Source organism: Garra rufa, chromosome 8 (assembly GCF_049309525.1).
Source record: "Garra rufa chromosome 8, GarRuf1.0, whole genome shotgun sequence".
Lineage (NCBI taxonomy): Eukaryota > Metazoa > Chordata > Actinopteri > Cypriniformes > Cyprinidae > Garra > Garra rufa.
Genome location: NC_133368.1, coordinates 18,798,525 through 18,823,273, shown reverse-complemented (window position 1 = coordinate 18,823,273; position 24,749 = coordinate 18,798,525). Strand labels below are relative to the sequence as shown.

General features: G+C 38.3%; 1 protein-coding gene across 1 annotated transcript; it reads left to right on the top strand.

The window, feature by feature from the left end:
• Window positions 1–9,849: 9,849 nt before the first annotated feature.
• Window positions 9,850–16,139, top strand: cytip (cytohesin 1 interacting protein). The gene is made up of 8 exons (XM_073846006.1): window positions 9,850–10,938; window positions 11,234–11,283; window positions 11,372–11,426; window positions 11,695–11,797; window positions 12,096–12,189; window positions 12,944–13,010; window positions 13,410–13,476; window positions 13,897–16,139. Exons 1-8 carry the CDS (start codon window positions 10,762–10,764, stop codon window positions 14,313–14,315), a joined length of 1,032 nt encoding a protein of 343 aa, XP_073702107.1. The 5' UTR covers window positions 9,850–10,761; the 3' UTR covers window positions 14,316–16,139.
• Window positions 16,140–24,749: the final 8,610 nt, after the last annotated feature.

Below are 24,749 nucleotides of genomic sequence, written 5' to 3'. Positions count from 1 at the left end.
CATCTCTCTCACAGTTTCTGATTTTTTATTTGGTGTTTGGAGAAAAAAAGGCTTAAAATAAGTATTTTTTTTCACAGATGCTGTGTACTTTACTTTAAGTGATGTCCAGTTGATTAAAAAAAAAACATAAAAAAAAAAAAACATAGATTGTGTAGCCAGCGTTTTTGCCACATAGGCATAGCGTCACCAAATCTACACTTTTAAATAGAGATTCAATTAGTTAAAGGGATAGTTCACCCAAAAATGAAAATTTGATGTTTATCTGCTTACCCCCAATGCATCCAAGATGTAGGTTACTTTGTTTCCTCAGAAAAACACAAACGAAGATTTTTAACGAAAACCGGTGCAGTCTGCCAGCCTTATCATTGACCTGGATGGGCACCAGACCTTTAAAAGTAAACAAAAACATGCACAGACAAATCCAAATTACACCCCGCGGCTCGTGATGATACATTGATATCCTAAGACACGAAACGATCGGTTTTTGTGAGAAACTGAACAGTATTTATATCATTTTTTACCTTTGATACACAGCCACGTCCATCTGTCATGTGCACGAGTTTGGCATCAGTCACGTCAAATGAGCACGCGCTCTAGCGTAGAATAAAGAGTAATAATAAAGAGCGATCTGTCGCCTGTATACGACACTCATTGTTTACACAGTGCACAGAGATTGTGTGTATAGCGGCTATTCAAAATGGTAATTACTTGCGCGTATCCTGATTGTTTAAACCGATTTAAAGCTAAAAGATTACGTTAATTTCCCCTTACGACGTTTGCGTATTCTACGCTAGAGCGCGTGCTAATGTGACATGACTGATGCACAAGACAGATGGACGTGGCTGTGTATCAAAGGTAAAAAATGATATAAATACTGTTCATTTTCTCACAAAAAACGATCGTTTCGTGTCTTAAGACATCAATGTATCGTCACGAGCCGCGGGGTGTAATTTGGATTTGTCTGTGCATGTTTTTGTTTACTTTTAAAGGTCTGGTGCCCATCCAGGTCAATGATAAGGCTGGCAGACTGCACCGGTTTTCGTTAAAAATCTTCGTTTGTGTTTTTCTGAGGAAACAAAGTAACCTACATCTTGGATGCATTGGGGGTAAGCAGATAAACATCAAATTTTCATTTTTGGGTGAACTATCCCTTTAACATTACCTATTGGAATAACTAACATTAACTAACAATTAGCAGTAAATTTGTTTATTACAGTATTTATTGATTTTTAATCAATGTTAGTTAATAAAAATACAACTATTCCGTCTAATAAAGAATATTAACAGACGCAACGTTTGATTTTAATAATGAATTAGTGATATTAATATTAACTAAAATTAATAAAAGTTTTATATGTATTTTACTTTGTTAGTTCATGTTAGTTGTTACGGAAGCAGACCAAACAAGAGAGGTAAGAGTGAATATGAACAGGTTTATTGATAGCAGAGCAAGTTGATGAGGATAGCGTGCAGAACCGGGTAAGTATAACAGTCCTAGATGAGTTTCTTGATGTGTAGACTGAATTATGAAGACTTGATGTTATTTTCCTTTCCAGGAACGACGGGAGGAGGACCGGTGAAGGTTGACACACTCACACACACACCGTTGGAGTTTGGTCGCTAGACTTATGGCTGACACACCGCTGACTGGAGACAGAGACTTGACTTAAACTGGAACAGACGAGAAGACAGGTAAGTAATCAGAAGGTAAGCATTCAGGTAAGTTCGATAGAGAATTGAGACCACTAGAGTGAAGCTCAATGAGTCCGCTTCGTGCAAACGAGCCCGGACACTGATGACTGTGTGTGAGGTGTCTTTGTAGTGCGTGGTTGATTGGGTGCAGGTGCGTGATAATTAAAACTCAGGTGACTGTGATCTTGAAGTGATTGTGGGTGCAGAACCTGACCAATCCGTAACATTACCCCCCTCCCCAGGGCCCGCTCCTGAGGGCCGAGGCCTCCGACGTCGTGGTGGTCTACCTCGTCCTCGAGGGGCTGGACATTCCGGATGGTTATGGTGGAATTCCTCCATGAGGGCCGGATCTAGAATGTCGACTCTGGGTACCCACGACCTCTCCTCTGAACCGTAGCCTTCCCAGTCGACGAGATACTCCAAGTTACCACCACGACGTCGGGACAGAAGGATTTCACGGACCGAGTAGATGGATCCCTCTTCCAGAACCAAGGGGGAAGGGGGTTCCTCTTCTTGGTCAGGTTCTGTGGAGGGAATGACAGGTGGGTGAAAGGGTTTAAGAAGAGATACGTGAAATGTGGGGTGGATACGGTACTGTGGTGGTAGTTGGAGCCTGTAGGTGACGGGGTTGACCTGTTCCATGATGGTGAAGGGGCCAACAAACCTGGGACTCTTTCTTCGAGGGCAGGCGCAGACGGATGTCTCTTGTGGAGAGCCAGACTTTCTGCCCAGGAGCATATGTGGGACCCGGAATTCTCTTCTTGTCAGCGGAGGTCTTGGTTCTGCGCACTGCCCTTTGTAGATGATGGTGAGCCTCGTCCCAGACTCTCTCGCTCTCCCGGAACCAGTAATCCACTGCGGGCACCTGTGATGGTTCGCCATTCCAGGGGAAGAGAGGTGGTTGGAAGCCGAGCACACACTGGAATGGCGTGAGTCCTGTGGTGGGTTGCCGCAGTGAATTTTGGGCGTATTCAGCTCAACCCAGGAACTGGTTCCAGGAGTCCTGGTGGCCGTGACAGAATGTCCTGAGGAACCGCCCCACCTCCTGGATCTTCCTCTCCGTCTGCCCGTTGGTCTCAGGGTGGTATCCAGAGGAGAGGCTGACGGTCACACCTAGGAGTTTTAGAAATTATTTCCATACCCGTGAGATAAACTGCGGTCCGCGATCTGAGACGATGTCTTCTGGGATGCCATAATACCGGAAGACTTTATTGAAGAGAAGTTCTGCAGATTCTAGAGCTGTGGGAAGACCTTTCAGGGGTATTAGTCGGCAGAACTTTGAGAATCTATCGACAATGACAAAGATACAGGTGTTACCGTCGGATGAGGGGAGATCGGTCATAAAGTCAACTCCCAGGTGTGACCAGGGGCGGTTCGGCACAGGCAAGGGATGGAGTTTCCCAGCAGGCAGATGACGTGGACTTTTGGACATCGCGCACTCCTTACATCCTTGAACATACCTCCGTACATCCCTTGCCATGTGCGGCCACCAGAAGCGATCCGTCAGCAGCGAGAGAGTGTTGTTGGCCCCTGGATGTCCAGTGCCCAGGGAGGTATGTGTGGAGTGGATCAGATCTACCCGTTGGGTCCTAGGGATGAACTGACGGCCTGGTGGACAGCCCGGCGGAGATCTGGGTTCCGGAGTGGCGACAGCCGGAGGGTTGGTCCATTCAATGGGTTGGACGACGAGATTTTCCGGGAGTATGGTTGAGGGTGCGTCAGGCAAGTCGTGGGAATCATGGATACGGGACAGAGCATCTGCTCGGACATTCTTGGATCCTGTTCGGTAGGTTATAGTAAAATTAAAGCGAGAAAAGAACAGGGACCATCTTGCCTGACGGGGACAGAGTCTCTTGGCATCTCGAAGGTACTGCAGATTTTTGTGATCTGTTATCACTTGGAATTGATGGTTGGCACCCTCCAACCAATGCCGCCACTCCTCCAGAGCGAGCTTGATAGCAAGGAGCTCGCGGTTGCCGATGTCATAATTCCTCTCCGCTGGGCTGAGCTTCCGGGAATAATAGGCACAGGGATGAAGCAATGGAGGAGTACCGTGGTGTTGTGATAGGATTCCTCCCACGCCGGTAGTAGAGGCGTCCACCTCCACCACGAAAGGGAGATCAGGGTCAGGATGGGTCAGGAGAGGTGCCTGAGTGAAGGCGTCCTTGAGGTTTTGGAAGGCTGCGGCCGAGTCTGGAGTCCAGAGGAGGGTACGTGGTTTTCCCTTGAGTAGACTGGTAAGTGGAGCAGTGATAAGGCTGTAGTTCTTTATGAATCGGCGATAGAAATTTGCGAAACCTAGGAATCGTTGGAGCTCTTTGATGGTAGTGGGTTCTGGCCAGGACACAACTGCAGCCACCTTCCTCTCATCCATGCGGACCCCCTCCTGGTCTATGATGTATCCGAGGAAGTGTACTGCTGACAAATGGAATGAACACTTTTCCGCCTTGAGGTACAGTTGGTGTTCCCGTAGTCGTTGAAGGACCTCAGCAACGTGGAGGCGATGTTCGGCCTCACTCCGGGAGTAAATCAGGATATCATCTATGTAGACGACGACGAAGTGGTGAAGGAACTCCCGGAGTACCTCATGGATAAAGTTTTGAAATACGGAGGGGGCGTTGACCAATCCATAGGGCATGACCAAGTACTCGTAGTGGCCAGTAGGGGTCACGAAGGCCGTCTTCCATTCGCCCCCCTCACGTATTCTCACGAGGTTGTACGCGCTGCGGAGGTCCAACTTCGTAAACACCTTGGCAGTACGCAGTTGCTCGAGGGCCGCAGGGACGAGAGGAAGGGGGTAACGGAACTTGACTGTACCTTGGTTGAGTATACGGTAATCAATGCATGGCCGCAGCCTTCCATCCTTCTTTGAGACGAAGAAGAAACTGGATGCTGCGGGTGAAGTTGATGGCCGGATATATCCTTGATCGAGAGCTTCCTTTATGTACTCCTCCATTGCCTTGGTCTCCGGAAGCGACAATGGGTAGATCTTACCTTTGGGCATTGGAGCATCCGGAACGAGGTCAATGGCGCAGTCCCATGGCCGATGTGGTGGTAGCTGGGAAGCTCTCTTGGGGCAGAAGACGTCCTGGAATGCTGAATAGACTGAGGGAATCTTGACTGACTGTTTCTCAACAGGACTCTCGATCGAGGTGACGTTGACAGATAACCGTTTAGGGTTGGGACGTGAAAGATCTGGAAAGCAGCGGTCAGTACATCCTTTTCCCCACTTGGTAACTTCTCCTGTGCCCCAAGAGAGGATGGGATCATGAGCTACCAACCACGGTCGCCCCAGGATGATGTCCATAGTGGCTCCCTCCAGAACCAGAAACTGAATCTCCTCACGGTGTAGAACTCCGACTTGAAGGATGATGGGTTCACATTTTCGGTGAATACAGTGGTAAAAACACCTTTACCCAAACTTACTTAATGTCCGTGAGTTAATCCTGTTGGTTATGGGTAGAATCTGGTAGATGGTAGCTGAAGCTTTGGTTTGCAGTTGGAGCTGGCGACAGAGGGTGTCCGAGATAAAGTTCCCTGCTGACCCGGAGTCGATGAGGGCTGCGACTGTAACACAAGAGCCGTGGGTGGTTAACTGAACATTGGTAGTCAGTGGATGCATATTATCCAGATCAGAGCGAATTACACTCACCAAGGATTGCACTGGACGTAGAGGACAATTGACACGGAAGTGTCCCGCAGCCCCACAGTACATGCAAAGACCCCGGGTCAGCCTTCTCTGTCGCTCAGCTGCAGAGATCTTCCCTGATTCCAGGATCATGAGTTCTGGTTCTGGAGGGCTGGCGGTTGACATGGGTCGGAAGAGTGCAGTAGTGGCAGACTGGTCTTGGTATGATTTCAAACGGTCAGAACAGCGGAGTGACTGCTGAATGAATTTCTCCAATCCCATCGAATCATCTAAAGTAGCTAACTGCATCCGGAGATTGGGCTCCAGGCCGAGCCGGTACGTGGTAAGTAACGATCGCTCATTCCATCCGTTGGCAGCGGCCAGAGTGTGAAAACGTAGGGAATAATCTTGAATTGTCATACTTCCCTGTTTTAGATGATACAGTTGTTCTCCTGCGGATACTTCTGTATCAGAGCGTCCGAAAACTTCCTTGAAATGAGCGATGAAGGTCTGGAGCGATTGAGTTGCCGGCCCGGCCTGCTGATATAGAGTATCAGCCCACTTGAGAGCTGGTCCGGTAAGCAGAGACGTGATGAAGGCAATCTTTGAAGAATCTGTGGGATAGAGAGCTGGTTGCATTGTAAATACAAGTGAACATTGTAACAGAAATCCACTGCACTCCTCCGCCCCGCCAGAGTAGGGCGCTGGTCGGGCCATGGGACTGGAATGAACGGGGACCGAAGAAGTGCTGGGTGCCGGTGGTGCTGTGGGACGAACTGGAGTTGGGATGGTGGCATGACTGGCCAACAAAACTTTCCGGAGTGAGTCCACCAGCTCTTGAAACGGATCCAACGTGCTCATGCTGTTCGCTGTCTTGGTCCGGGCTAACTGTTACGGAAGCAGACCAAACAAGAGAGGTAAGAGTGAATATGAACAGGTTTATTGATAGCAGAGCAAGTTGATGAGGATAGCGTGCAGAACCGGGTAAGTATAACAGTCCTAGATGAGTTTCTTGATGTGTAGACTGAATTATGAAGACTTGATGTTATTTTCCTTTCCAGGAACGACGGGAGGAGGACCGGTGAAGGTTGACACACTCACACACACACACCGTTGGAGTTTGGTCGCTAGACTTATGGCTGACACACCGCTGACTGGAGACAGAGACTTGACTTAAACTGGAACAGACGAGAAGACAGGTAAGTAATCAGAAGGTAAGCATTCAGGTAAGTTCGATAGAGAATTGAGACCACTAGAGTGAAGCTCAATGAGTCTGCTTCGTGCAAACGAGCCCGGACACTGATGACTGTGTGTGAGGTGTCTTTGTAGTGCGTGGTTGATTGGGTGCAGGTGCGTGATAATTAAAACTCAGGTGACTGTGATCTTGAAGTGATTGTGGGTGCAGAACCTGACCAATCCGTAACATTAGTACAGTAGTGATTTAATAATGTTAAGAAATGGAAACACCGTAAAGTGTTGCACATTTTTTCTTTTTTCTTTTTTTCCCCATATATTGCAACAGACATAATCTAAATTGAGAAACACCAAGCATGTAAAACTACTTTCAAATACCTTTAAATTGTGTTTTTTTTTATTTTTTTTTTTTATCAGCGATCATCTTGCTACAGAAAACTTGGATCAAACCACTGGAGATTACTTTTTGCATTATTTTTTGACCCCACTGACTTTCACTATATGGACATTTAATTATTATTTTATAGTGTTCTCTGAGGTTTACTTATAACTTAAGTATGATTAAAAAAAAAACATCATAACATCAAAAAACATAATGTAGGAGTAATAGGCTATTTTCTGTCCTGTTATTGAGCCTCTCTGCAGAATAGTCTGTTTTTTATAGGTGGAGTAAAGGCCCAATGCTATAATTGGCTAACAAATTTGCTTTTTAAAATAACAGATGGACACTGCTGTGACATACTCTGAAAACAACATGGGTAATTTGGGTTAAAAACATAAATACTCAGTATATATCAAACGGTCTGGAATAGAAAATGCAACAGTGGTAAAAACACCTTTACTCAAACTTACGTAATGCAACATTACTGTTGGATCCTGTGAATGAATCTGTAGTAAAGTAAAACAAACAAACAAACAAAGTGTTATACTGACGAAATCTGGAGCTCTTCACTAATTTTAAGTAAAAAATAATAGATTTAAAATGCATTTATTTTATACTAAATATAGTTCAAGTCTATTAACATATTTACTGACAAATTCTCGAGACTTACTGATATAAAAATTGTAATTAATCTTTATTTATACTTGAGCACAATGCACATTTCTTAATATTAAGCCTAAAATATGTTTTAACGTCACTATTGAGGATTGTATGATCTTTAAATAAAATTGGTCTTTAAATGCAAAATATACCTAAATGTACTAAAATGTACCTAAAGTATACTTGCAATAGTTCTACTTTAGCATGTATATCAGATATACTTAAAAATATCTTTAGTCAGACTTCAGCACTTCTTCTGCACAACTGAACTGCATTAAGTGCAAAATTAGTTGTTCCAATTTAGCAAACTTTAAATACACCAGTTTAGTATACTAAAATAGCAGGGTGTTTTAGTACATTTTACATAATATGTAAATGTATTTGTAGTATACTTAGCATGAAATAAATATATTATAAATACATTTTACTATATTTATTTTTCACTAGGGTATAGAAAACCGAACCCATTTTTATCAGCAATTCTGTCTACACTGGATGCGGCACAGATTGAAAAAACAAATCTCTGACAGTAAACAGATGTCCTGTCTATTTCTGATGTACTCCAAGCATTCACGTTGCTTCTTGACCTGAGACAAATAGATTTGCAACAGCGCTCATGTCCGATAAGGAAGGCAATTGTTCACAACTTGCACTACACTGTGTCTTGTAATCTTGTAAGGACATCTGCATGGTTCTAGTGATTGAGTAATCCTGTGTTTGCGTCTCTCCGGTATTTCCTCTCTTCCTACAAGTGTGTATCAGTGGGTGCAGCTAAAAAAGAATGTGGTCTCTACAGAGCAAAAGTGGGTGTTTCTGACTTTGTGGGTGTTTTCAAACTGGTGTTTTTTCTAAACTAAATCAAAAATGAAATCAAAATGATCCCCTTTGACCCCACCCCAAAACATAACCATCACTGTGACGTGAGCCAATCAGGTAACATGGTCAAAAACACCCCTCTGTTTTGGCCTTTCCCACTGACCTGGTAACTCCCATTACTTTCCTGCAGACACCTATAGCCTACTTGAGCTAAAAACACAGTGTTTTAGAAGCAGGCATTGATCTTCTGCAGAGGCAGGCTTTCAACTCACTACATCACAAAGTGGCACATCTAAAATTAGTCATTTTCTGAGCTTGGTTTCAATAAAAGCCATTTTTAAACTAATGCGAACGTTTTGAGTTTTGAGTATATTGCCCTGTTATATGTCAAAAAAATTAGGGAAATTTGATTTTTAAGATCATGACCCCTTTAAATATATTTTGCTGTGTTCTGCAACAAAAAATAAATTAATTAATTAATAAATAAATAAATAAATATTGTTTGGAATGGCAAATTATGACCAAACTATGGTTTCCAACAACCAAGCAATGTTCCTGATAGCACCACTTTTTAGTAAATGCGTTATATAACTCTTTATATTGAGATGCGATTGGAGGGAGTAATTTCCCTCTCATTTCCTATGTGTGCTCTGACCCAACGTTACCTTTAACTGTTAACCCTAAAACATCCTGACTGATGACTAAACTAGGTAGTTCTGCCTCAATAACCTGCAGATATGACAGTTTCAGTCTAACTGTCAAGCCGTGTATGTATTTTTTTGTGCATGTGTTGTTTATCTGTGTTTTAGACCATTGGCTGATTTTAGTGTGCACTGGAAAATACGTTACATATCTGTGGTTTGGTCTAACATTTCCTTGAATCAACAGGCCTTTTCAGACAATGCATCAATGGTGTAACATATCTAAAGATCTGATTAGGGTTCTTGAGATTAGAATGCAAAATGATGTGGATTTTATTGCAAACCTCTACCACATCACTGAAATCAGTTTAGAGTAAAGTCCTAACACAAGCCTTAAAAAAAAGGAGCAGGGTTGAAGACCTCTGATATAGATTATTACAATTCTGTGTAACTAACTCAGCTATCACAGGTGTGTACAGTATGACTTAGGTTGCTTTGGTGATTCATTGACAGCTTCCATGCTAATGCAATCTAATGCTAATACTGGATTTTAAACATGTAAGATTATAACCATGTAATAGCGAAGCTTCAAGGCATGCAATGCAATCATAGTCAAAGCAAGTTTTTTTCTTACAATTTATACATTTGTGAATTTCTGGTAAAAAAAAAAAGAGGCTTTAAACTTTATCCGTATGATGAGGAAAAATTACTTTGCAAAGATACAAAAATATAATAACAGCATACAGTTAATATGTAATGTTTTTGTTTGTTGTAAGATAATAAGCAGGCACATGCCAAAAGAACAAACAACTTAAACCCAAAGATTTAAGAGATGAACCAATTAAATTATGTTTCCGGGACTGCGTAACATTATAACCAGTGGGGCTGGGTAAATGAACTATTCAAACCCGAAGATTTGAGAGATGATCAATCAATTCTGTTTCGGGTACAGACTGCATAGCAGTTTATGTGGTTGTGATGTGACAAAAGAACAAAGATGCAGATCGGGAGGTGAGGGAAACTAACAGACTGCATAACCTGAAACAATGAATTAATTGTTTCTGTTTCTCATAAATTGGCCTTGGTTGCATTATAGTTTTATTGCATTAACTTCTTCGAAACATTGCATATGTAAGTTGCATTGTTGTAGAATTTGGCTATTAGCATGTTACATTGTATTTATATTTTGCTGAAGTGAACAAAATTACTTGAAAAGTAAAATGATCCGATCTTCCTAATTCAAATTAGATGTACACCTGACGTTATTTAAAAGAAATCCAGGGCCTGAACCTCAGTGAATCAGGTTTTCATCTGTCTCTCACTATGCCAGCTTTCAGAAAGGTCCCCTGTGTAAACCGTAAAAAAAGTGATTGTGTCCACAAAGAGAGAGAGAGAGTAAAAGCTGTGCAGCACTGTGGAAACAGATAAGAGAGATTTGATACTACTGTAATTCTTCATGCATGTTTGTTTTCAGACTACTGCAAACATTCTCAAAGGTGCTAAAGGCTAAGAAGGAAACAGATGCACCATTTCTGTCCACAGCACACTAGACAAAGATGAAAAAAGTGAAAGAATAGAGAAGGGGGAAAAGGAACCATATAAGATGGTTAACATACACCCACACACTGATTCTCGATGTCTTTAGTTCCTGACACTCACGTGACATGGGTTTATCCGCTGTGTATACTACAGACAGGTCACACAGAAACCTGCAGCTGCATGCAGTGGGGTTCAATGAATAAGAAGGCATGATGACATCCAATAAAAACTTTAAAGCACCTTTAAAACAGCAGAACAGCCTGGACAGCCACATAATAGACAACTCTCAAAAGAAGAAAAACATACTTTGGCGACGACGCTCTTTCAACAGTGGCAAAAATTCGAACACTGAAGAGATTAAAGATGGGATATTATCACGCAGTAAGGTGGGACAATTGAAATACAGTGATTTACATTGAATACAGAATTGTATTATTATTTATCTATTTCTATAGCAAAATGAATGATGAAAGTTTATAATTATAACCTGACTGTAGGTCTAACATTAATTTTGTCAAACTATTCTAAATGAATTTTAATTGATTTTTTTAAAATAATTTAGTTGCAAAAATATTTTTGAAAGTTGTTTAGCCATTAAAAACATGCATTCCTGCAGGATTCTTGAAGTTTTTTAGAATCTCAGGTGGTTTCTCATTAGTAAATTATTGATTTAATTTGCAGCTGCACAGAACACACTCAACATCACTAGTGGATTATACTGATCCTCAGCGGTAAAACAGATTTACTGATTCACTTATTTGTGAATATCTGATGTCTCTCATGCAAATATTCATTGCACATTTCTCCTGTTTTGCACAGAACAATGATTATATTGGAGAAACAGGACAATGAAGCCTTTGGATTCGAAGTTCAGGTATGTTTTATACTCATAACCAATGTTTCACAATTGCTCCTCTCTGCATTTTGAATGCTATATATTGTTTTGCCTTTCAATATGTAGCATTTTTTCTTACATTAGATGCTATTAATGCTATGTCCTTTGATATTTTGTGTTTAAATTCATTTTTAGTATGGCCTAATTGTCCAGATACATTTTGGGGCCATTGTACATTCACAACCACAAGCAACAGAACAACTGTTAATTTAAAATGTTCCATTGGGATGTATGTCTCTTTGTGCAGACATATGGTCTAAAGGTGAAGAACAGCAGTATGGTGGAGATGTGCACATTTGTTTGCAGTGTGCAAGATGGCAGTGCAGCCGAAACTGCAGGTTTGACTGCGGGTGAGCAGGCTTTCCACTTCCTCTTAGAGTGTTACTCACTCCACCCAATTGACCTGACCCTGTTTTTAACATGTCACTTTCCCACCAGCATGCATGTCATCTACATTTAACACAGGCATTGCTCTCTTTATGGATTGTTATTTAATTCTTTCTCAACATATACTAACTTTTTCATAAGGCTGTTTTTTTCTTTCTTCCAAAACATTCATAATTTTGTGTTTGAGGAAGCATGGTGTGATTAGTAGCTTTGGGCACTGAATGTTAGCTTTTTTTTTTTATCTCTCTCTGTCTTTAATAGGTGATATCATATTGTCAGTAAATGGAGTCAGTATTGAGGGATCTACCCACCAACACATTATTGAGTTGATTCGAGAATCCACTAACTTGCTGAAGTGAGTATAAATATCAGAAACAGGATGTTTGTGCTATGGTCATGAATGATGACTCAAATAGCTTGTTAAGTAGATAGGTGCTATTAAGTGATCAGACTTATGGAAGATAAAATGGATGGAAAACAAAACTCCTAGGGAGACCTGGGGCCAAATACCTTTATTTGTGATTATAAGAATATACTTTAACAGGACAAACTAAAATTCATGACATTTCACAAATCTGTGGACTGCAGTTCATCATTGAAAGTAAAACTCATATTATGCATACAATTTGTGGAGAGTTTGCAACCTCAAATGTGATGCAAAAAAATTAAATAAGTACAAAATTAGTTACAGACTAGCTAGTAGTTAGTTACTCTCTGCTGTGGACTTTACATTCAGTTTAAGCAAGAACTGACAAATGGCTGGTGCAACCCTGATCGATGGGTCAGGGTTGCACCAGCCATTTGTCAGTTCTAGAGACAAAAATATTACTTATATTTTTTTATAAATAAGACTTGACTTACCAGTCTTAACTTAACTCTTTTGACTTGCCAGTGTGACTTTGCCAAAGACTCTTTTGTGCAATCACCTAGCAAACCACCCAAGCAACCAACAATTAACAAATTCAAAAATGTGTTTATATAATGTGTAGATCTGATGTAACTAATGCAACAAAACTGTCAAAAAGAAATAATATAAAATTAATTTAAAAAACCTTTGACCATCATTATATTATTAAGAATTTTCTCTCCTTTTGTGTTTGTTTGTGAAGAGTGGAGACGGTCAGTGGGAGTGTTGTGAAGAGAATTGAATTGGAGAAAAAGATGCGCTATCTTAAGGTGTGTATTTGTGCATGTTATTGTGCATTTTGTGTATGAATACAACATGTACGCAAAGCTAAAATTTTACTCAGAAAGACTGAAAATTCAATTCAAGTTTATTTGTATAGTGCTTTTCACGATACAAATCGTTGCAAAGCAGCTCTACAAAAATGTAGATTACTACAGTATATTTAGTAGCTTACTAGTGGTGGCTATTGTATGTCAAGTCGATGTACATATGGTCTAGATGTATGTTACAACAAAAGTCTTAGGTAGTCTGTATTATGTATAATACGGTCTATGTGTTTTCATGAATGCTGAAGCATCTAAATGAATGCAGATCAACATACTGTAAATACAAGTTTACCAGAATGACTCATACATGTGATCTTGTTTCTGTGCTTTCCCTCGGCGCAGCAAACTCTTCGTGAGAAATGGGTGGAACTGCAATCTCTTACACTTCAGGAAAAGCGTCTTACTCGAGGTGAGAAAAAAAAAAAAAAACTATATACAGCTGATATAGTCACTGTCACTGAGGCCACTGTCTGACAGAAAAGAATATATCTTCCTGAGAAAGATACAGCTAGGATTGCAACACGGATTTGAAACAAATAAATTTACATTAATAATTCACAAATTATTAATTTTTAAAGGTTTAAAACCCCTTAGTTTATTAATTTTATGGTGTAGCTTCCTCAGTGATTATCCGTGATTTACATGCTTTGTTATAGTTCCTGCTTTGTTTTTAAAGCTGTTTAACAAAAGCTGTTTAAACAAAGTTGTTAAAAAACCCTCACTGTGTCTATCTGTATCCTTTGTCTGATACTTTGATGCTGAACAGGCTGATGTTTTAGCTGATGTTGAATAACTCCATTAGTATTACAGGTGTCTCTGTCTGTTCTAGGTAATCTGAATGAGAGTAGTCAGCATCCGTCTGTTGACTCTCTGATGTCTTTGTCATCTCCATGTGGCCACTCTGGGCATCGTTTTTCCAGTGACAGCAGTTGCCGCAGCATAATGACAGATGATAGTGAGGATGGAGCCTTTATGTCATCAGTATTTGATGACTCAAGTCCTTTCAGCCCAACTGAGCCAAACGGAGGCTTCTTCCAGCTGGAAGGGGGGGTCTTGCGACCCCTGACAAGAACACGCAGCATTAGCCTTACCAGCAGTAACAGTTCACTTTCCCCGAGCTGGGAAAATTCAGCTTCATCCATTTTTGGGACGCTGCCAAGGAGAGGCAGAAAAGGTAGTGTCCGCAAGCACCTTCTAAAGTTCATTCCCGGACTGAATCACTCTGTAGAGGAAGAAGAGGGCAGCTAAAACATGATTTTAACCACCACTGACTGTGGATGTGATGAATCCTTTGTAACAACCTTGGGTGGTGGGAGATTCATACTAGTTTAACTTTTCTGTTCTCAATTCATGCCATACTCATGTATGGCATGAATTGAGAACAGAAAAGTTAAACTAGTATGAATCATGGGCATTCATGACTTTCCTGCTTTAAGTGTGGATGAAAAGAGGGGTGGAGTCTCACATGAGCATTATGGACAATCTTTGTATTATTTTGTGTCTCTCTCTCTCTTTTTTTAAACTGTCAAGGGACCAAAGCATTATGCCGTCCCCAAGATTCAGCACTGAAATAAACTACTGGCATTAACCAAACCTTGGAAAGTGTATGCTGAAAAGCAACTGCATCGAGAGAGTATTTAGAATTGTGCACATTGCTTTCACTGCTCTAATTGAGTGGTTTAGGTTCCAGTTCCTCAAGCTCATGAATGTGTCCTAGTTCCCACTTGATCTTATATGTAACTAGTCAAGATTTCATAGTCTCATATTTGATATCTATATCTCACATGTATAGATATCGTATCTGCTGTAGCATACAAATGTGAGGGGGCTTAGTGGTTGAACACATAGGGGTGGGAGGAATCCCTAACTCAGCACAGGCTTGTTGCTTCTTAATGTTAAGTATGTGCCTTACTGCATTCCAAAATGTCTTAGACTTAACATAATGCAAATGTTAGTTACGTTTTAAGTCTTTCACATCTGAAGCCAGTTTTCATTCAGACTAACTACTGATTGATGGGGGAGTGTAGGCTACCTAAATATTAGCTTCTTGTTTAAGGGTGCCTATACTGTAGGCTTAGAGTCATAGAATGCTCTGTCCGAACACATTAATTTAAATAGATGTTGTATTGAAAGACGCTTTAAGGTAACTGCAATTTGTTACAAGAGCAGCATATAAATGAATGTATGTTCAAAGGGTCAGTTAGAATGTTTGTGCAAATATGTTTGTGGCTCCAGTGTATGATTCATTATGCCTACAAGCTTACTGTGCCTTGTTTAAGAAAATCAACAGGTACTGTAAGTTTAGGGTAGAGTTGAGATTACAGTTTCCTGTATTCTTCTTGCAAACGTAATGTATTCTAATGCATTCTTATCAGCCTCATTTCTCTCTGTTTTTAGGTTCGTTATTTTTATTTTTTATTTTTTAAGGTAGTTAGGATTAAAAAAAATGTTTGTCAGTGTTGTTTCAGGACCAACAAAACATTTTCTGCTTGTCAAAATCCATCAGCCTGTCACTAAAAATAATGAAAGAGAATTGAATAATAGACCACAAAAATGATTTTGCTTTACATTAAAATCACATAATTAAATGTGATATGATTAAAACAATTGTTGTATAGAATATTTAAGACAATTTATAGTATATCTCTTATAGCGTATATTTTATTTGTACTCTGTAAGAAGTAATTTAATCCGGATCTCAGTTTAGATCAAAACTTTAAATCATTGACTGCATGAAAAAGGACTGCTCTGCAGTGAGTGTGTGACATGAACATTTAAGTGCTGACTTAAAGAGACAGAGATGTGACAGAGTGACAGAGTTCCAAACCACAGCAGGTACAGAGAAATTCATAACAGGATGTGGTCTGATAGAGGTGCTACCATACCACCATTTTTCTTTCTTTCTTAAGTGATCCCTGTAACAGACAGTTTTATTTAAACTAAATTTAAGTATAGTAATATTAATATTATTGATACTAATATATATTAATAAATTGTTAATATATTTAAACAAAATGTGAATATATTAATAATTATTAATTGTATTCAATACATAATAAATGTAAAAAACAATGTTTGGCGTCTGATTCTTTCCTTTTTTACCATATTAAAAGGGGATATTCTCATCCAACATAAATATATAAATAAATTAAAAATCTTATGCTGTTGCTGCTAGTCACCTGCCTACAACACAGGAAATATGTGCTTGACACAAAAAGACTCTCCTCTAAACTTGGTTCTTTTTTCTCTCTTTTGTTCATTTTACAATTTTGATTGGATTTCAGCAGTTTGTTGTCCTCATTATTTAAAGCTGCAGTCCGTAAGTTTTGCCTCTTTGTCGCCATCTCTGTTTGAAAACCTGCAATTGCAGTTAATGCAGAATTATCCTTCATGGTCCGTGTACGTTTTATTCATTTCATTTTCAAATTGAAACGAAATAAGCGGAAATAAGAAAACTGCTCATTTATTCATTTTTTCATTTGTTCATTAAACGAAAAAACGAGATTTTGGCTCGATTTTTCGTTTTTTGGTTCACGGGTAGAAAACGGATAAACGACTTCAAAACTCTTTTCCACATGTGGGCGGTCACAAGACGCCCCTTTCCGCCCATTGGTTAACCAAATCTGGACCGGTGACGCCATCTGTTGTTCGCTCAACAAAATAAAAGACCATTGTTTAAAAAAAAGACCATTATTTATTTATTTTCATTCTTTATTTTCATTCTAATTGCAGTCTTTAAAACAACGAACATACAAGGGAAATAACATTAATTGCATCAAAATATAATAAAACAAGACACTTAAAAATAATAAAATATAAAATGCAATAAAAAATCACGTCAATCACAATCAATAATTTAAAGCTTGTGTTGCGTTGTTTATTGTAGATATATATATATATATATATATATATATATATATATATATATATATATTAATCCGACTATATATATATATAATTTTTTTTTCAACAAAATTATGGCTATCTTCTGTTCAACCTAACTCCTTTCACAGAAATATTTATTTCATATCTATTAATCTGCACCCCGCATGTTTTATTTTGCTGTATGGTTTTAAATCTGAGTAGCTGCCGTACCCAGACAGTGCAAATAAGAACAGATCAGTGTTCAGTCAAGTGTAAATGCACAGCAGTCATAACTTTTCTTTTAGACATTATGCTCAGTTTTGGACAAGCGATGGTAAGTGTAAATACTGTAATGCAAATCGACTGAAGGTACCGACAGTGGAGAATTTAATTTTTACTGTACTGTATATCGTAGACACAGGAACATTTCATTTTGACAGGATTTAAGTTAGTATAAGTGCACAGCCTTGATGCTTAAGTAGGCTATTAGCTATATAAAAAAAAATAAAGCTTAGGCTTGCAAAGTCGGTGTTTCAGGTGTTCGACCATCCACCGATTAAATTAATTGTCCACCCCCACCTTTCGTTTTTTATAGAAATGTTATAAAGAAATAATTTTTATAGAAATATCAATGTAGTTATTCAATACAATCGTCCACTTCATACAGCACGAGCAACAGCGCACAAGACGAGTGATTCAGCTAGATGATTGACAGGACGATATAGATAGATAGATAGATAGATAGATAGATAGATAGATAGATAGATAGATAACATATATATATATATATATATATATATATATGGCTCTATACAGTGTTATCTGGTGAGCACATTATTGGCTTCTTCCATTAAATTTGGTTGTCAAGTACGATTTTTTTTTTATTGTAAAATGTACTAAGTTGGTGATCAGTGTAAATATATAATACAGTATAAAATAACTGTTTTTTTTACATTTTTTAAACTATAGCCTAATATTTTATTTCCGTGGGCCCACCCAGCAGGTGACCAAGTAAGTGTCATTAATTATCTGTGCACATCTCAGCAAAATAAAACGTTCCTGTGGCTATATTGGTATGTGTATATTACCTACAGGCACCTATATATTTTTCTTATTTAACAAAAGTTCACTTTTGATCATATCATTGAGTTCACTTTGACTCCTGCCTCCGCTATGGTCCTGTCAATCATCTCGCTGGATCAGTGAGCTGCCACTCGTGACGTATAGGAAGCAGACCATTGTCTGTTGTCCCGCTGAACTACCTTGATATTATTTAAAAATTATTTCTATATAATATTTTAATAATAAACGACGGTGGGGCGGTGGGCAAGTAATTTAATCGTTAAATGGCTGAACACCGTGAAAGCGTTATTTTTTTTTTATCTTGCTGATATCAACATTTTACTTAAGCATCAAGGCTGTGCACTTATACTAACTTAAATCCCTGAAATGAAACGTTCCTGTGGCTGATATACAGTGCAGTAAAAAAATTAATTCTCCACTGTCGGTACCTTCAGTCGATTTGCATTACAGTATTTGCACTCACCATCGCTTGTCCAAAATTGAGCATAATGTCTAAAAGAAAAGTTATGACTGCTGGGCATTTACACTTGACTGAACACTGATCTTTGCGCTGTCTGTACCGCAGATACTCAGATTTAAAATCATTCAGCAAAATAAAACATGCTGGATGCAGATTAATATTTGTGAAATAAATATTTGTAAAACGAGTTATGTTGAACAGAAGAAAGCCCAGTCGGAGGACTATCTTCTTGTTGACTCTCATTTTAATAGAAACAGCCAGGTATGCAATGGTTAAAAGAGTCAAGAAATAACGCGACACAAGCTGTAAATTATTTTAAAGCCGTAAATCTATTGTTTGAATAATTTGTAACTATTTGTTCTTTTTGTGTACATGTGATTGCTTTTTCAAGTTTATTGTTATTATAATATTTTTAGTTATATTGTATTATATTTTGATGTAATTAATGTTATTGCACTTGAATGTTTGTTGTTTTAAAGACTGCAAAAGAATGAAAATAAATAAATAATGGTCTTTTATTTTGTTGAATGAACAATGAATGGCGTCAGCGGTCCAGATTTGGTTGACCAATCGGCATAAAGGGGCGTCTCGTGACCGCCCACATGTGGAAAACGAATTTTGAAGTCGTTTATCCGTTTTCTACACATGAACCAAAAAACAAAAAATCGAGTCAAAATCTTTTTTCGTTTTCTGATTAAATGAAAAAACGAATAAATGAGCCGTTTTCTTATTTCTGCTTATTTCGTTTCAATTTGAAAATGAAATGAATAAAACGTACACAGACCCTTCATGCATGAGTTGTGCTGTGGCACAGCTCCAGTGCGGGTGCATCTAATGTTTTGAGGAGTATGTGTGGCTGTCAGTCACACCGGTGTGGAGACTGTACTTAGGAATCACAGATTCAAGCCTACATCTTGGAATACATGGAAAAACACTACAATGGTGATTATATCCAACGATCGGTTTGCTCATATCACATCAAACTAGCAAATACCTACCTGTAACATTCAAAAAAAAAAAAAACATTATTACAAGCTAACCATTGTGAATCTGGCTCTACTTTATGGGAATATTTTAAGGCTGTGACCAGTGGACATACTATCTCTTATCGGCCAGGAAAAACAGACGTAAATGTCTTTTGGCACTAGAACAGGACTACTATAGGCCTACTAATACTATTTTCCAATGTTTTTGGTACATATATTGTCTGTTAATGTGGCAGTATCGGTTGTTATTCTACTAAGTTTTGTAATCACAGGAATTGACCTTTACTATACATTGTATCAATAAAATCGTTTTTTTTTTTCGTTTGGATTTAACAAATCAATGTTAAAGTGCTCCTATTATGCAGTTTTAAAGGTTGTTAATATTGTTTCCTGTTAATATAGTCTCCTAAAACAGGTTTACATGTATGCAAGTTCAAAAAACACTTTAGGTTTCTCCAAAAATAGATTTAATTTTACCTCATTTCTAAATTATTCGTAAACAACTTGTGCGAAGCAGTTTGAAGAATCAGTCTCTTTAAACCCCTCCTTTCCATGAGACCTCACTGCTGTGATTGGTCAGGCAACAAAGTCTTTTATGATTAGTCTACTGCATTTCCATAACTGAATGAGGGCCCTGGAGACTTGTCTATACATAGAAAAGATGGTATTGATTGTACCTTACCAATTCGAGCCAGAGTCTGATGATGAAACGGTTGAAATGGCTGATCGACAATAAACTGATTCGCAAGCACGACTGGAGAATACTTCAACTAGTTAGCACAGACTACTTTGGAAAGTGCTCGCAATTTGCTTATGTAAGCGAACCGGGCACACCTCTATCTTGTAAACTTTAACATTATATAAGGCAATGTACTGTGAACAACATAACTATAGAAGTGTGAGTTAGCCAGTTAGCAAGACACCTGCAGGGTTTATACAACATAACATACACAACTATGTATTTTGAACGATTGCTAGAAAATACAATCATCAATTATTAATCATACTTACAGGTAGAGGTTCAGAAGAGCAAGCCTCTGATAAACTGGACACTGATCCATCTTTTAAGAGCAAGCGTTTAGTGAATCCCACGTTGTATTTCCCGAGTTTGTAAAAGCAGTCGTCAGTTAAATGACGGGAACACAACACAAGATTGGAGTTGTACTGCTGAGGTGTTGTTGAAAAAAAAAAAAAAATGTTGACCACTGATTCTTTGTAGATTCGTCTTTTGGAAGTGATTATAAAACAAATTTATTCCCACAGCGTAGAATACATTGTTTTCTCAACAGGATGTTAACCAGATGGAAATTTTACTTTGTTTGTAGGCGGGCAAGTTGTTTGCGACATAGAATGTGGGTGGAAATTATGCAAATATGTTACTTCGTGACGTGCAGCCGTAACAGAAAAATATTCAAATTCCTGATGACTCATTTAGGCAATTGTGAGCCGACTCTTTTTTTGATAGACAATAACGTTATTTATCGTGCATTGTTGGCCTCACAACTTTGCAGGTAGTTTATGTTCACATACAGCTAATATGACACACTGCATGAAAGGTCATTTTTGAAAAGGCATAATAGGAGCACTTTAAAAAACCCACATATAATTTGTACCATGTTCTAATTCCATTTATAGATCATACCAAATAATTCATTCATAAATGTATCAGTCCATGTTCCTGGTGATCTATACACATGACTAATAATTTAATTTGAGATATTTCAGTATCAATTTTTTACACATTCCAAAATACTTTCTACAGTCATTGACATACTTTTAATCAAACTTGATCATACTTCAATCTTAACGTTGTGTCAACATACAAAGCAACTCTTCCTTTCTTATTAACTCTGTTAAACAATTTATATCCTTCTAATTCCACGTCATGTACTTTCTCATTATCAAGCCAAGTCTTACACAGCAATCACATTAAATTTGTTAAACTGACACAAATATTCCCATATTTGTATTTTATAAAGATTTCTGCTTTTTAAATGTATTATTGATAATGCCCCCTCCATTTTGACGTTTCTATACATTTTTTCTTATGTATAATACAATTATTATTTACATTTTTACATCATAACATGATGTCCCAACATAACATTACATGACAAACTAACTTGAACTACACTGGCACTGACAGTTTTCAGTGCAATTATTTGTTTCCAAAGTATGTGATAGTGTCTTTAGTTTTTCTGACCATTTGGAGATAAACTTATTTATAAAGACTAGGTCTGCTGGAGTTTACAGCCCATGCAATTTCTTGCATTATCTTTTAAAGCTTGGATAAGTGGGTCTGAGGCTGTGTGTAAGAGCTTTACTCTTTTGCATTGATGTACCAGTAGTTTCTTTCCTTTTACCCAGTTTTGATCTGTGTATGCAGATGATTTTAACATTTATATCTGGTGTCATTTGAAATGAGTCATTCCCAGTAAAAAGATTTAGAGTTGGAAGATATTTTACTTACTGCAGATTGTGCCCCTTTTCCAAAATCTTTCATGCAAATTACCTTCTGTCCCCCAGGAAGGCGTGAACTCCCTAGGTCTAGGGTCCTGTTTAATGCAAACATTGTTAAGTCATTTTTTCCATGTGGAGAATGTTTTGTGTTGATCTGGGCACATAAGGAAAGACTCAGCACTATGTAACTTTCTGATGTAGGCCCATCCTCTACTCATAGATTTATGTTTAGGCTTTTGATGTTTTGTATTGTTTATCTTTGAAATAGTTATGCAACTGTCATGACACAATGTTAATCCAACTAATCAAATGTTACATTTGATTTTATTCTGATCTACTCTAAAATGATTGCTTTTAATAGATTAAGTCCATATTACTGATTATATGAATAGGGAAGTCCAGCTATGATTATTGTAATATTTTTTTAGATAAGTGTATATGGGAATCCATGGCATGATTATATAAAGCTACTATTAGACAAAGTAATATTGCTCTACTTTTGCAAACAGTAAGTCTCATGACTTCAGACAACAAATAATTTTACTCTTATTTTAGTGTATAGGGTACAATGGGGCTAAAGGCACACCCTAAGAAAATAAATGTGCTTTTCACTGTGCCCAAAGTGTATGATTGCGGAAAAATATATATGTTTGTATTGAACATCTATGGAGCAAAAGATTTTGTTCGAAAATAAATCATACGAGTCGTTTATTTTGTTTAAAAATCTTACAAATGTATGAGGTGGCAAGGGGGGCCTTTTACCCCATATACGGTGTAGGGATATCAGCGCGAATCAAACAATTCGATTAGATGTAAAAACACTTCTACAGCCTCAAATTCCAGCAAGACCAGACCCCTGTCGTAAAAGGTGTAATTTGACACTCTAGAGCCAGCTAGCTTGAAGCAACCAAGTAACTACAAGCTTAAAATAGGGACTTGCAACATTAACACAAGAGGACCCTTGTTGATTGTCAAATTTGGAGCAAGTAACCAAGATTAACTGTCAAAGAAATGCACATCATGAACATCACATAAGTGGAGTCATTTGAGTTTGGTTAATGGTCTCCCCCACACAAAGGACAAAAGACTGAGCTTCCTTCCCTAAACTTTTGACCTTTTGTTCCTCACAGAACACCTCCTTGTGGTCACAGTATTCACAGAAAACTGCCCATCCCTAATGTATATGCACCCAAAATTATGCTAAAAAGGACTCATGAGCAACTCATCATTTCTATGCATAATTTCCTATTCATATATGTAACCCACACATTTGCCTATTATGTTTTAATCACTTATTGTGTATGTCCCTCATTTTCTGTAATGCCTTATTTATAGTTGAATTATATGTAGTTATCCCTGCTCTATATATTGGTGGAGAACGCGACAGTTTGATCTAAATTGTAAGCACAATCAAGTTATTGATTAATATTCTCTATTTCTGTGGATGAAAGCTTCTGGTCTAGACTGTATGTGTGTACGTGTGTGTGTGACGTAAGCAGCGCGGCCGCCCGCTTGAATAAATGCAGAGGGCTGTAACTCGATACCCTCTCTCTACTTTTTAAACTGTAGTAAGTGAGTTTAAAGTTAAGGTCTGAGATCGTACAATAAGGTCGAAACTGAGCGTGTCCCTCATTTTCTGTAATGCCTTATTTATAGTTGAATTAATGTCATTGCGTGTTCCAGTGCCATTCAATTGCTATATTCCCGGCAGGGAATCTCAGTCACCGTTAGCTGAACGGAGCTAAACTGCAGTAAATAAAAGTGAAAATAAATCGACGGATAAAGAATAGTTTGAGCGTGTTCCTCAATCTATTTTAAAGGCCTTATTATTTATAGTTTAATTGTCAATGCGTGTTCCATTGTCAAAGCAACTATGTAATTTGACTCCCCTGGTTAAACATTAGAAATAATGCTTGCCTGTTTGTGTCTGTTCACTAAGTGAAACAGTGCGATTTAAACGGGAGTGTTTTTAAATCTTGATCAAGTAAAGTTTAACTCTAAACAACAGCGAATAAAATCTGTTGTGTCTACGTGCTCAGAGAAACTGGCACGGAGATTTACGATCCGCCGAGATCATTTATTATTTTTGTTTCCTCATTTGCAGCGCCAAGCTGCCACTTAAATAAAGTTTAAATCCAACTCTGAACGAACTAAGAGTTTAAAGCGCCACATCACAAAACCAACTAGAAGTGGTGTTGTTATGTATACAGTGTTGAAATGCGCCGCCATTTCATGTAACATTCTTAACTGAACTTGCAATGTAATGTTCCATGTGCATAGCCCACTATTGTTTGTTTTGGTTGCCGTAGCTACGAGGGTGACTCGGAAGTCTTAACCTACTTCCGGAGCAACCCTGACACGCGCAGCACATTGACGTCATACTATAAACAAACTCTACGGTGTTGCTAAGCTAACGAAACTGTTGCTTTTACATTGAAGTCTATGCTAAAGATTAGCCTCAAAGGTTAGCAGTTAGCATTAACATCCAGTGGTTGAATACAGTGTGTGTGGGCAAAACTAAAGCGATTTAACCCTTTAAACCTCTGAACTAATACACCTGTTGGTCTATTTTTTCTGTCTTATTTCTCAATTTTCTAACTTTACCACTTTATGTGCATTTTACTAGAAAGGGGAATATAACTTCACAATTATTAATTGTGACAAATTCAAATTTAATTCAAACATTAAATTTATTTGGAATCATTTGAATTTCCTCCTCTGGTCATTTCATATGATCATTATTTCTAGTATTCTCTCTTTTAGGTCAACCATTTTAGGTACTAATAAGCCTTGAACTTTGAAAGTTGAGGTTAACTTATTCTACCTAAT

Excerpts from the sequence above, each read along its gene's own strand:
- cytip (XM_073846006.1), top strand. The coding sequence starts at position 10,762 with ATGATGACATCCAATAAAAACTTTAAAGCACCTTTAAAACAGCAGAAC. Across the intron at positions 11,798-12,095 it reads AACTGCAGGTTTGACTGCGG|GTGATATCATATTGTCAGTA; the intron begins GTGAGCAGGCTT and ends TGTCTTTAATAG. Across the intron at positions 13,011-13,409 it reads AAAAGATGCGCTATCTTAAG|CAAACTCTTCGTGAGAAATG; the intron begins GTGTGTATTTGT and ends CCCTCGGCGCAG.